We start from the raw sequence: 13,991 nt of genomic DNA on the forward strand, positions 1-13,991 counted from the left end.
AGGGGGGAGCTAAGAGCTGGGGGGCAGGGCAAAGGCGGCCCTGGGGCCGCCTTTGCCCTGACCCCATCCATGATCGGAGAATCAGGTGCCTTTGCCACCCTGGACAGTGATAGCAGGAAGTAGGGGTGGAGCCAGCGATGGGAGCTGGGCACCGTCGAAGCTGGCAGTCCCAGGAGCTAGGGGTCCCTTACCTGGGCCTAAAGCGGAGCCCACGATCGCGGGGCCGCTGCAGCTGAGGGTCCCCGCTGCCCGGGACGGACGCCTAGGCCAGAGGCGTTAGGCCGGGGCAGGGGCGGAGCCTGCAACCGCGGGGAGCTGGGGGTCCCCTGCCCAGGCCTGACATCTCTGCCGGAGGCCTCAGGCCTGGTCAAGGGGCCGATCCGGTGATTGGTGATCGGAGGGTGATGAGGGTCAACTCCTTTGGCCGAGGCATCAGGCCTGGGTGGGGGGCGGAGCTGGGGATTGGGGGGATATGATGATCCCCTTGCCCAGGCCTGAAGCCTGGGTCAGAGGCGTCAGGCTTGGGCAGGGGGTGGAGCAAGCGATCAGAGGGAGATGGGGGTCCCCTGCCCAGGCATGATTCCTGGGCCAGAGGCCTCAGGCCTGGGCAGGGGCCAGAGCCAGTGATCGGGGGAGATGGGGGTCCCCTGTCCAAGCCTGACACCTCTGGCGGAGGCGTCAGGCCTGGGCAAGGGACCGATCAGGCGATCGGAGGGTGATGGGGGTCTACGCCTCTGGCTGAGGCATCAGGCCTGGGCAAGGGGCAGAGCCAGCAATCAGAGGGGGCTGGGGGCAGAACCAGTGATGGGGGGAAATGAGGCCTGGGCAAGGGGCTGATCCTGCGATTGGAGGGTGATGGGGGTCAACGCCTGAGGGCTCCCAGTATGTGAGAGGGGGCAGGCTGGGCTGAGGGACACCCCCCCACACACATACACATACACCCAGTGCACGAATTTCGTGCACCGGGCCCCTAGTATAAATATAATTTCACACAGTATGTGTTCATATTTGACTGGCTGCCGTCACTTAACATTTTTGCGAGATTTATGCATATATGGCTGAGGTCTGTTTGCTTTTATTGTGTTTACTAGAGGTCCAGTGCAAGAAAATTTGTGCACTGGAGAGGGGTCGTTCAGCCTGGCCTGCCCCCTCTCATAGTCTGGGAGCTATCAGGGGGTGTTCTACTGATGGCTTAGGCCCGCTCCCAATGGGGAGCGCACCTAAGCCGCAGTCTGGCCTCCCTCTGCAGGAGGCAACCGGGCTGATCAGGGGAAGCACTGTCCCTATCACCTTGCTGCTGCTGCCACTGCCGGCCTCAGCAACTGCGAGGCCTGAGCCCTGGGCCTCGCAGCCACCGGGCTCACGAATGCCTGAGCCCCAGGCCTCGCAGCTGCTGTGGCTTTGTCTGGATGGACATCCACCCTAATTAGCATATTACCCTTTTATTAGTATAGATTGTTTATACATCCTATCATGGGTGGGTTGTGGGTTAGATCAATTTTTTTGTTTATCTACACTAATAAAAGAGAAAAATGGTAATTGGCGTACGACAATACCCTTTTCATTGGCTAATCAGGGCTATATGCAAATTAACTGCCAACAAGATGGTGGTTAATTTGCATATGTAGGCACAATGCAGGGAGGCAAAAGGGAAAGCAGGAAGAAGCCCCCTACCACTGACAGTGATCAGAAACCTAGGGGGGAGCTAAGAGCTGGGGGGCAGGGCAAAGGCGGCCCCAGCCATGATCGGAGAATCAGGTGCCTTTGCTGCCCTGGCCAGTGATAGCAGGAAGTAGGGGTGGAGCCAGCAATGGGAGCTGGGCACGGTCGAAGCTGGCAGTCCCAGGAGCTAGGGTCCCCTTGCCTGGGCCTAAAGCGAAGCCCACGATCGCGGGGCCGCTGCAGCTGTGGGTCCCTGCTGCCCGGGCCGAACACCTAGGCCAGAGGCATCAGGCCTGGGCAAGGGGCCGATCCTGTGATTGGAGGGTGATGGGGGTCAACGCCTGAGGGCTCCCAGTATGTGAGAGGTGGCAGGCTGGGCTGAGGGACACTCCCCCCCGCCCCACACCCAGTGCACGAATTTCGTGCACCAGGCCCCTAGTCTAATATATGAATATTCTTTTACTGTGTTTTGGTTTAGCACAGGCAGTCATTTTTCCTCCATTTTTTTCTTCCCTGAGTTGTACCTAGGAAATTCAGTATTTTAAAAAGTTAATTTTTAATATATTTAGGTGCTTCTGAGGTTTCTGAGGAGGGAGTAGAAGATGATGATGATGAAGACTTTGATTGGGAAATTGAACAGTCCCCCTATGAAGAGGTGTCAGAAGGTGCTCTGCACCTGCAGAGCCACTATGGATTTGGAGGCCTGCGATCAGGAGTATTTCAGCGGTTACAGGTATGCTGTCTTCCCAGAAGACCTGGGCATCTAGGTTTTACCACGTAGATATTATAGTCTCAGTTCTGCTCATCCTGGCAGTTTGTTTGTGAACGTTATAGAAGGTGACCTGTTTAGAGCACAAAGCTCAGCTCCTGTCCGCACACACAACAGGTGCTCCTGCCTGTCCACTGCACAGCTGCTCTGCCCATGCTCTGCGCGTCCAGGTAGATGATGCTCTCCAACTCTTTGTTCTGCACTTGGTTCACAGTTCTAGACATTAGATTTTAAAACACAAAGTGGAACCCCATCTCCTTATACTTTTGGAAAGCTTTGTGTTTTATGTGAAAGTCATGTGCTTATGACCTGATACCTCTTCTGTTTTATAGATAACTAAAGGCCTGGTGCATGAAAATCGTGCACTGCGGCGGGGAAGGGTGATCCCTCAGCCCAGCCTGTGCCCTCTCACAGTCTGGGGCTCTTGCAGTCTGGGACCCCCTCGCCTCTTATTGCCCGTCTGCAGGAGGCGAGAGAGGCTTCTGCCACTGCCGCTGTGCTCGCCAGCCGTGAGCCCGGCTTCTGGCTGAGCCCGGCTTGTGAGAGTGCACTGACCACCAGGTGGGCAGCTCCTGCATTGAGTGTCTGCCTCCTGGTGGTCAGTGTGCGTCATAGCCACTGGTTGTTCTGCGATTCAGTCGATTTGCATATTAGGGTTTATTATATAGGATGTTCCTGGTGAGAGTGAGTTTTTTTTGTTGGATCAGATTGTTTAGTTTTTGGTGTACAGTAGGCACTTTTGTCTCTTTACTCTTGATGGGGATTGAATGTAATCTCTTGTTAAAACCCAATTATATGTCAACTAGAGGCCCAGTGCACGAAATTCATACAACCGGGGCGCGGGAGGGGGGGGCGGGCGAGTGAGGAGGGTCCCTCAGCCTGGCCTGCACCCTCTTGCAATCTGGGACTGCTGGCTCCCAACCACTCGCCTGCCTGCCTGATTGCCCCTAACCACTCGCCTGATTGCCCCAACCACTCTGCCTGCCTGCTTGGTCAACCTTAACCACTCACCTGCCTGCCTGATCACCCCTAACGACTCGCCTGCCTGCCTGATCGCCCCTAACCACCTCTGCCTGCCTGCCTGATCACCCCTAACTGCTCACCTGCAGGCCTGATCACCCCTAACCACCTCTGCCTGCCTGCCTCATCACCCCTAACTGCTCACCTGTCTGCCTCATCACTCCTAACCACTCTGCCTGCCTGATCGCCCGTAACCGCCTCTGCCTCGGCCCCCGCCACTGTATCTTAGTCCAGAAAGACGTCTGGAATGACATCCGGAAGGTTGTTAGGCTGTCCGGTCTAATTAGCATATTATGCTTTTATTATTATAGATTAGGCTAAACAGGAATGGCATCACTTTCTCTTCCTCAAATAATGTAGGAAATTTGGCTTCATTTTAGGGTATCTAGGAATATTGAAATGAATGAAATGGGGAGGAGAGATTTGGGGATTACTTTGTAATAATGGTATTATAGAAAATGTATTCCTAGAATGCTGTGTGATGAAAGTGCTAATGAACCACTCACTTAGGATCTTAACTTATTAAAAAATATATATATTTTATTGATTTTTTACAAAGAGGAAGGGAGAAGGATAGAGAGTTAGAAATATCAATGAGAAACATTGATCAGCTGCCTCCTGCACACCCCCTACTGGGGATGTGCCCACAACCAAGGTACATGCCCTTGGCCAGAATCGAACTTAGGACCCCTCAATCTGCAGGCAGATGCTCTATCCACTGAGCCAAACCAGCCAGGGAGGATCTTAACTTTTTTTAAATGAAAGAAACATCAATGAATAGTTTCTTTGTTTTATTTCATTACTGTCTGAGTAGAGAATGCTAAACCTGTTGGAATGTGGTTTATTATAGTAAGACATATTTGAGTGTACCAAGGAAAGGTAAATGACCTGCACTGTAGTCCCACTTCTATCTCTGTTTTAATTTGGGATGCGAGGTCACTTACTTGAGTACAAGAAAATTTCATTTCCTCTTTCTAAAGCAGAGATAACTTTGTTCACCTCTTTATAAGGTATAATGCCATGTAATTTATTTCTAGGAAGTTTAAGGAAATGCTACATTGTGTAAACTCTTTGAGAACAATTATAAGATGCTGGAAAGACCTCTGCCCTTGAAAAAATATAAAATGCTTTCAAGATTTCTTAAGGGAACAAAATTGGGATTTACTTAGGAGCAAACAATGTTGATGAACTTTTTCCTTAAAAAACCTGTGACACTTTTCTGCTGAATTATGATCTCTCTGTATTCTTTCCCTAATTACATTCCCTGATCATCTTGAGGTAGTAAGAATGGAATTAGTTTTTACTACAGCAGAAAATAGAGTGAATGGATAGGCCTCAGCTGTTTGGCTGAGAGCTAGTTGTCAGTCTGTCTGGGGCTTGCCTGCCTAAAGCTACTGGTGAGTGAACATAGAAGCCATGCAGGCTAAGTGCAGATCATACGTTCGGATTGAAAGTGTTATTTGAAGCCAGGGAATCTGATTTCTTAGTTGCTGCTGCTGTTGAGGGAAGACCTTTGGAAGGGATGTGCTAGGAGGCTGCGAAGATGCAGGAATGCCAGTGTGAGCCGCAGCAAGTCCCCGTTAAGTCCAAAGTTCTCGAATCTATTAAAATGTTCACTAAATAAGTAATTTTGGTTGATTTAAGAAAAGGGTTATTGTGAAATATCAACATGGAGCAGATTATTTTTGTAGATCACGCAGGGAGAACAAAGGGTAAAATACTTAACTGCAGCAGTGTTTGACTATATTCTGCACAGTGAGAAAACCTGAAGTCATTTTCAAGGTCCACCATTTCTTGTTTCCAATTGGGTCAAGTTTTTAAACTTTCTAAATCTCCGTTCTGGCTAATGAAAAGAAAACAGGATTTTACCAAGTTTCTTATCTACCTACTCCAGGACTTTTGTGAGGATCAAATGAGATGAGGCACGGGAAAATGATTCACAGACATTCGGTTAAAGTGTGAAATGTTTGCATCTGACTATAAAGCAGGTCATGTTCCTGGGCTGAAGAAACAGCAAGGAGGGAGAGGAAGCCGGGCGTTGCTATGTTACATCATTACCTGGCACCCACAGCAACTGTTTCCTGGCCGGGCTGGGCTGTGGGCCACATTTTGCATCATGGGGTCCCTGCAGCATTAGCTGCAATTTGCTGGGGGGGTCACTCTGGGGTGGTGGCAGGGCCTGTGTCCCACTTGGGGGAAGCCAAGTGTTGCTTTGTGGGAGCCAGGTCTGCAGTGCCAGTGCACGTCACAGTAGCTCCTGCGTTGAACGTCTTCCCCCTGTTGGTCAGTGTGCATCATAGCAACCAGTCGGATGGTCAGACACTTAGCATATTAGCCTTTTATATATATAGACTAGAGGCCTGGTGCACGGAATTTGTGCACTTGGGGGGGGGAGTTTCTCAGCTTGGCCTGCGCCCTTTCACAGTCTGGGAGCCCTCGGGGGATGTCCGACTGAAGGCTTAGGCACAGGGAGTGTGCCAGAACCATCAGTTGGACATCCATAGCGCTGCCACGGACGTGGGAAAGGCTCCCACCACTACTGCTGCACTCGCCACCCGCAATCCTGGCTTCTGGCTGAGCGGTGCTCCCCTAGTGGTCAGTGCGCATCATAGCAACTGTTTTTTCCCGATGTTTGGTCAATTTGCTTATTAACATTTTATTATATAGGACTAGAGGCCCGATGCACGAAATTCGTGCAAGAGTAGACCTTTCTTCCCTCAGCTGCCTGCACCAGCTTCCCTCTGGCACCCAAGACCCAGGCTTCCTTCCAGCCGCCAGCAGGCACCTGGGACCGGGGCTTCCCTCACAGCCCCAGCTTTGTCTAGAACAGTGGTTCTCAACCTTCCTAATGTCGCGACCCTTTAATACAGTTCCTCATGTTGTGGTGACCCCCAATTTCATTGTTACAAATTGAACATAATTAAAGCATAGTGATTAATCACAAAAACAATATGTAATTATGTATGTGTTTTCCGATGGTCTTAGGAGACCCCTATGAAAGGGTCGTTCGACCCCCAAAGGGGTTGCGACCCACAGGTTGAGAACCGCTGGGCTAGAAGGACATCCAGAAGGGTGTCCAGTCTAATTAGCATATTATGCTTTTACTAGGGGCCCGGTGCACGAAATTCGTGCACTGGGTGTGTGTGTGGGGGGGGAGTATCCCTCAGCCCAGCCTGCCCCCTCTCACATACTGGGAGCCCTCAGGCATTGACCCCCATCACCCTCCAATTGCAGGATCGGCCCCTTGCCCAGGCCTGACGCTCCTGAGGCAGGGGACCCTCATTTCCCCCCATCACTGGTTCTGCCCCCAGCCCAGGCCTGATGCCTCGGCGAGAGGCATAGACCCCCATCACCCTCTGATCACCTGATCGGCCCCTTGCCCAGGCCTGACGCCTCCACCAGAGGTGTCAGGCTTGGACAGGGGACCCCCATCTCCCCCCGATCACTGGCTCTGGCCCCCGCCCAGGCCTGAGGCCTCTGGCCCAGGAATCATGCCTGGGCAGGGGACCCCCATCTCCCTCTGATCGCTTGCTCCACCCCCTGCCCAAGCCTGATGCCTCTGACCCAGGCTTCAGGCCTGGGCAAGGGGATCATCATATCCCCCCAATCCCCAGCTCAGCCCTCCGCCCAGGCCTGATGCCTCGGCCAGAGGAGTTGACCCTCATCACCCTCCGATCACCAATCACCGGATCGGCCCCTTGACCAGGCCTGAGGCCTCCGGCAGAGGTGTCAGGCCTGGGCAGGGGACCCCCAGCTCCCCGCGGTTGCAGGCTCCGCCCCTGCCCAGGCCTATCGCCTCTGGCTGAGGCGTCCGGCTCGGGCAGCGGGGACCTGCAGCTGCAGCGGCCCTGCGATCGTGGGCTCCGCTTTAGGCCCAGGCAAGGGACCCCTAGCTCCCGGGACTGCCAGCTTCGACCGTGTCCAGCTCCCATCGCTGGCTCCACCCCTACTTCCTGCTGTCACTGGCCAGGGCGGCAAAGGCGCCTGATTCTCTGATCATGGCTGGGGGGCAGGGCAAAGGCGGCCCCAGGGCCGCCTTTGCCCTGCCCCCCAGCTCTTAGCTCCCCCCTGGGTTTCCGATCACTGTCAGTGGCAGGGGGCTTCTTCCTGCTTTCCCTTTCGCCTCCCTGCATTGTGCCTACATATGCAAATTAACCGCCATCTTGTTGGCAGTTAACTGCCAATCTTAGTTGGCAGTTAATTTGCATATAGCCCTGATTAGCCAATGAAAAGGGTATCGTCGTACGCCAATTACCATTTTTCTCTTTTATTAGTGTTGATTATTATAGATGTTTTTAATAAAACTTTCAGATCTCTAATAGTAAATGGGGAATTATGGAGAATTAAATGTTCTGCCAGCTTACAAGGCTTTGTTGCATTCTGTTTTTTTAAGCTTATATAGCCTTAACATATCTTTAAAAGTTTGTTGTAAGAATTAAATCAGATAATTTTTGCTTGGCAAGTAGTAGGTGTTTAACAAACATTTGCTGGATTTGAATCAAAATGTCACAGGTAGTATCATGGCTTACCGATCAATTAAATTCTTCCTGTGTTTTGACAATTTGTATAAAATTAGACTTGCCAGTGCTAAAATAAGAGATAGCAATTATTTTTTCTTGGTGTCCTTAGGATGAATTCAGTGACGTCATTGATATTAAGGATCCAGATTTTACTCCTGCAGCTGAACGCAGGCAGAAACGCCTGGCTGCTGAGCTGGCCAAATTTGATCCTGATCATTATCTGTGAGTATTGAGTTTTTTGAGGATTAAATAATTTGCTTGACATTTGTTTATAAATTTTGAGTGTCCTTTTAACTATGTTAGGTATGTGCTTTTTGGATTCTGGAAATTATTGAAGGCTTAAAGCCTTAATTGACATCTGAATTAACTTACCACTTTAAAAACCTTTGTGATGTTTGTAGAATGTTGCTTCTTAGTAGTTCATTCTAGCAGAGAGCTCTTCTAACATGCTTCTTTGAGATTTTTCTCTTCAGGCTTAAAAATAGAACACTGAATCCGAACATAGTTACACTTTAAGTAGGCTTTTTGTTGTGATTAATGGTGTTGATGAATTTAAATCTACATTTACTGCATTTCATGGCTGATCCATGGTTTTCCTAACACTTTCATCCACTAGCACCAGTATCTAGTTTCAAATTAATAAATAATGACTTTTTATAATTAATAGATAGGTAAATAATCACTTGAGGAGAGACTGTGATGTGTCCCATTTGTTATGATAGCAACACTTCTTCAAAGGAAGCAAGTGTTATCTGGCCTTTATGTAGCTGGGTTCTCCTACTCTAATTTGATTCAGCCCTCAATTATTATTCTTCCTAAGCTCTGGGCCAACAACTTCTGTTATATATGCAGCTATCATATTATTCTTATCTATATACTAGAGGCCTGGTGCATGAAACTTGACTGAATAGCGGAACGACCGATCGCTATGATGCACACTGACCACCAGGGGGCAAACACTTAATGCAGGAGCTGCCCCCAGCCTGCAGGCCCCAACCCAGCCAAGGCGGGTGCCAGCGGGGGCTCCCCAATTGCCCTGCTGGTCACCCCACAGATTGACCCTGATCACTGGCCAGACCTAGCGATCCTACCTGTTCACGAGTTTCATGCACTGGGCCTCTAGTAGGATATAAAACCTTAAGTGACTATTCGACTGGTAGCTATGACACGCATTGACCACCAGGGACAGATGCTCCAACTGGCGGGTTAGCTTGCTGCCGGGGTCCAGCTGATCGGGACTGGGCGAAACAGTCCAGACATGCCCTGAAGCCCTCCTGCAGTCCCTCGCCAGCTGGCCAACCTCCCGCGGTCCTTCCCCAGCCCCGATCGTGCACCAGTAGGGTCTCTCAGCCTGGCCTGCGCCCTCTCGCAATTCGGGATCTCTTGCAGGTATCTATATATATAAAAGCCTAAGTGACTGTTTGACTGTTTGACCGGTAGCTATGATGCGCACTGACCACCAGGGGGCAGATGCTCAGCGCACAGGCATGGAAACATGGAACAGATAGATGAATCTCTGAGGGAAAGCGGGAGGGGAGGGAGAGATTAACCAAAGACCTTAAATGCATTCTAGAGGCCCGGTGCACGGATTCCTAAACCAGTGGGGTCCCTCAGCGTCGCCTGTGGGGATGGGGCCAAAACTGGCAGTCCAATGCCGCCTGCTGCTCCTGCTTATCCTGGCCCTGCTGCGTTTGCTGCCGCCACAAGTTGGTAGGCTTGCTGCCACTCTGCTGCGGTCTCTGGGCTGCAGCAGCCAGGTGTGAGCCCTGTGTCTGGCGCCCATTGTTCAGCTGAGCTTTGCTCCCTCTGTGGGAGTGCACAGATCACTAGGGGGCAGCTCCTGTGTTGAGCATCTGCTCCCTGGTGGTCAGTGTGCATCATAGTGACCAGTTGACTGGTCGTTCAGTTGCTTAAGCTTTTATATATATATATAGACTAGAGGCCTGGTGCACGAAATTCATGCACGGGGTGGGGGGGCAGTCCCTCAGCCCAACTTGCACCCTCTCCAATCTGGGAGCCCTCTGGGGATGTCCTACTGGCAGCTTGGGCCCACTCCTCATGGTTCTCTGCTCTGTGCGGGGCCTGCCTGCTCCACACCATGGCGATGGGCAAGCAGGCCCTGCTGGGTGCTGCCTGCGGGCCATGCTTGGCTCCTAGGCTCACGTTGCTGGGGTGACGCTGCCAGCGTCCTGCCCTGGCCGCTATGGGCGCCGCCATCTTTGTCACGGAGTGACAGTTAATTTGCATATTACTCTTTTATTAGATAGGACTAGAGGCCCAGGGTCCCTTTGCCTGGCCTGGTGCACAGATTTGTGCACTGGTGGGGTCCCTCAGCCTGTCCTGTGGGGATCAGGCTGAAACCAGCAGGTCGAGGGACCCCACTGGTGCACGATCAGGGCCGAGGAAGGGACGCAGGAGGTTGGCCAGCTGGAGAGGGACCATGGGAGGGCTCCAGGGCATGTCCGGCCCATCTCGCTCAGTTCTGATTGGCCAGACGCCAGGAGCAAGCTCACCTACCGGTCGTATCTTCTGCCTTCTGATGGTCAGTGCACATCATAGCGAGTGGTTAAGTGACCTTAGAATATCATTAGCATATTATGCTTTGATTGGTTGAACAGCCAACTGGTCGAATGGACACTTAAGCATATTAAGCTTCTATTATATAGGACTAGAGGCCCAGTGCACAAAAATTTGTGCACTCGGGGTGGGGGGGTCCCTCATCCCGGCCTGTGTCCTCTTGCAGTCTGGGACCCCTCGGAGGATGTCCACCTGCTGGCTTTGGCCCGCTCCCTGGGTGGGGGGGATAGGGCCTAAGCTGGCACTCAGACATCCCTCTGGGTCAATTTGCATATTACCCTTTTATTATATAGGATGTTGAATAATAGCGATGAGAATGGACATCCTTGTCTTGTTCCTGACCTTAAAGAAAAAGCTTTCATTGTTTCACCATTGAGTATAATATGAGCTGAGGGTTTGTCATTAATGACCTTCATTATGTTGAGGTACTTTCCTTCTATACATACATTCTTTTATTGAGTGAACCATGAATGGATGTTGTATCTTGTCTATTGCTTTTTCACTATCTGTTGATATGAGCATATGATTTTTATCCTTTATTTTGTTAATGTGTATTACATGGATCAGTTTGTGTATGCTGCAACATCCTGTGCCCCTGATAGTATTTTGTTTAGGACTTGTGCATCTGTGTTTATCAGAGATATTGGTCTTTAATTTTCTTTCTGTGTGTTACCCTTGCCAGGCTTTATGTCCTAAAATGAATTTGTAAGTATTGCTGCTGCTTCAGCTTTTTGGAAGAGTTTGAGAAGAATAGTTATTAAATCTTCCAATGCCTGGTAGAATTCACTAGTAAAGCCATCTGCTCCTGGACTTTTGCTTCATGGGGGGTCTTTAATGGTTGTTTTAATTTTCTCTCTGTTGACTGGTCTATTTAGATTTCCCAGGTCTTCATGATTTAGTCTAGGAAGGTTATACGTTTCTACAAAGTTGTCCATTTCTTTAGGTTATTGAATTTGGCAGTGTTTAGCCTTTCATAGTATTGTATAGTCCTTTGTATTTCTGTGGTGTCTGTTGTAACTTTTCCTCTTTTATTTCTGATATTGTTTGAGTCCAGTGATTCTGATATTAGTGAGTCTAGCCAGAGGTTTGTCAATTTTATTCATCTTTAAGAACCAGCTCTTTGTTGCATTAATTTTTTTCAATTGTCTTTTTGTTTTCTATTTTAAATCCATTCTAATTTTTAATATTTCCTTCCTTCTACTGATTTTGGGCCTTGTTTTTTCTTTTTATAGTTCTTCAAAGTGAAATGTTACATTGTTTATTTGAGATTTTTATTGTTTCTTAAGGAAGGCCTGTAATAATACAAACTTGCCTCTTATTACTGCTTTTGCTGTAACCTCCAAATTTTGCTATGTCTTACTGTTATTCTACATTTCTGTATTTGTCTTTTGATCTTTTATTTCTTCTTTGACCCAGTCCCTGTTTAGTACCATGTGTTTTTCTTTAATCCTTACCCAAGAATATGCTTATTGATTTTAGAGAGAAGGGGTGGAGAGGAAGAGGGAGAGAAAGAGAGATACATTGATGTGAGAGAGAACATTGATTGATTGCCTTCTGTATGTGCCCTAATCAGGGATTGAAACTGCAACCTAGGTATGTGCCCTGACTGGGAATTGAGCCCACGATCTTTCTGTATGTGGGACAATGCTCCATGCAATTGAGCCACACTGACCAGGGCAGCAGCATGTTGTTTGATCTTCACCAATTTCTACTTTTTCCCCACTTCTTTCAATATATTTCTAATTTGAAAGCATTGTGGTTGGAGAATGTGTGTGATATGATTTCAGTCTTCTGAGGCTAGTTTTGTGTCCAACATATGCTCTATCCTCGAAAATGTTCTATGTGCATTAGAGGAGAATATATAATCTGGTTTTCTGGGATGAAAAGCTCTTCGGTTATCTCCAGTTCTAGTGTGTTATTTAATGTCAACATTTCCTTATTTATTTTGTTAGACTGATCTATCCATTGCTGTGAATGGGATATTTAAGTTCTCCACTATAATTGTTTTTGTCAGAATTTCCCTTTAGTTTTGTTAGTAGTTGCTTTATATATTTAGGTGTTTAATATGTATATTGAAAAGTGGTGTCTTCTTGATTTATTATTCCTCCCTCTATAAAATGTTCATCTTTGTCTCTTCTTTCCTTTTTATCTTGAAATCTTTTTTTTAGATATAAGTGTAGCTAGAGTCACTTTTTTTGGAGTATTGTTTTCCACCTCAAATCACTTTGAATCTTTGTTTGTCCTTGCAACTGACGTGTGTCTCCTGAAAGCAGCATGTAGATGGGTTTTGGGTTTTGATTCAACCCTCTACTCTGTGCCTTTTAATTGGTGAGTTAAGTTGTTTTGCATTTACGGTGACTATTGATATATAAGCATTTTCTATAGCCATTTTATTTTTTGTTTTCTGTCATCTGTCTTTATTCCATTTTTTCTTGTATTTCTGTCTTTTTATTTTTAGTTTGGTGTTACTCTATGATTTTTATGTTATGTATCTCAGTTCTAGACTTTATTTCATGGTTATAATTAGGTTCATGTAAAAGAAAGTTTCATATATACACTGTCCTTTTCCTTTTGTGCATTTTATCTCCATTTCCCTGTGCAAATTCAGACCTTTACCTCCTTCCCTTTTATGTTTTAGTTGTCACAAATTATCCCTTTCTATGTTGTAAGTTCATTTCTCAATTGCAGGAGCTGTTGTCTTTTTAAATGTTTTTTACCTCTCTTAACCTTTATGTTATATTTAAGTCTATATTATCATGTTCTGAATAAGGGTTGCTATTTCCTATTTTTGTTTCTCTGTTAGTTATCTTACTCATAGTTTTGTATTCTCTTATCTTTTGTTTTAGGTAGAATGCCCTTCAGTGTTTCCTGTAATGCAGGTCTTCCGGTGGTAAATTCCCTCAGCTCCTGTGTGCCTGGAAAAGTCTTCATTTTTCCTTTATATTTAAAAGATATCTTTGCTGGATGTATTATTCTTGGCTGGTGAATTTTTTTTTAACAATTTGAATATTTTATTCCAATCTTTTCTAGCTTGTAGGATTTCTAGTGAAAAAACAAAACAAAACCATGATGATAATTTAGTGGGATTTCTAGTGTGGGTTACCATCTTTTATTTCCTGGATGCCTTGAGAGTTCTTTCTTTGACATTAATTTTTGGCAGTTTTAATACATTGTTCTTTGGAAGGCCTTTTGGATTGAGATAATTAGATATTCTGTTTGCTTCTTAGATTTGAGGTTCCAGTTTGTTCCATAGGTTTTTTAAGTTCTCATTGATTATTTGTTTGAATAGGTGGTTTATTCCCTTCCCCGTTCTTATCCTTCTGTAATACACATTGTTCTTACATTGCTCTTTCTGATGGAGTCAAATAGTTCTCCTAGAGCTCTTCCTTATTCCCTTCCCTTCCCTTCCCTTCTCTTCCCTTCTCTTCCCTTCTCTTCCCTTC

At 47.6% G+C, this 13,991-nt stretch overlaps 1 protein-coding gene across 1 annotated transcript in view; it reads left to right on the forward strand.

The window, feature by feature from the left end:
- Positions 1–13,991, forward strand: part of SHQ1 (SHQ1, H/ACA ribonucleoprotein assembly factor) — an 86,370-nt gene that overhangs the window by 14,932 nt on the left and 57,447 nt on the right. The window contains 2 exon segments of the mRNA XM_059663396.1: positions 2,232–2,395; positions 8,081–8,193. Coding sequence (XP_059519379.1) covers positions 2,232–2,395; positions 8,081–8,193 — 277 coding nt within the window.

Source organism: Myotis daubentonii, chromosome 14, assembly GCF_963259705.1.
Source record: "Myotis daubentonii chromosome 14, mMyoDau2.1, whole genome shotgun sequence".
In the NCBI taxonomy this organism is placed as follows: Eukaryota; Metazoa; Chordata; class Mammalia; order Chiroptera; family Vespertilionidae; genus Myotis; species Myotis daubentonii.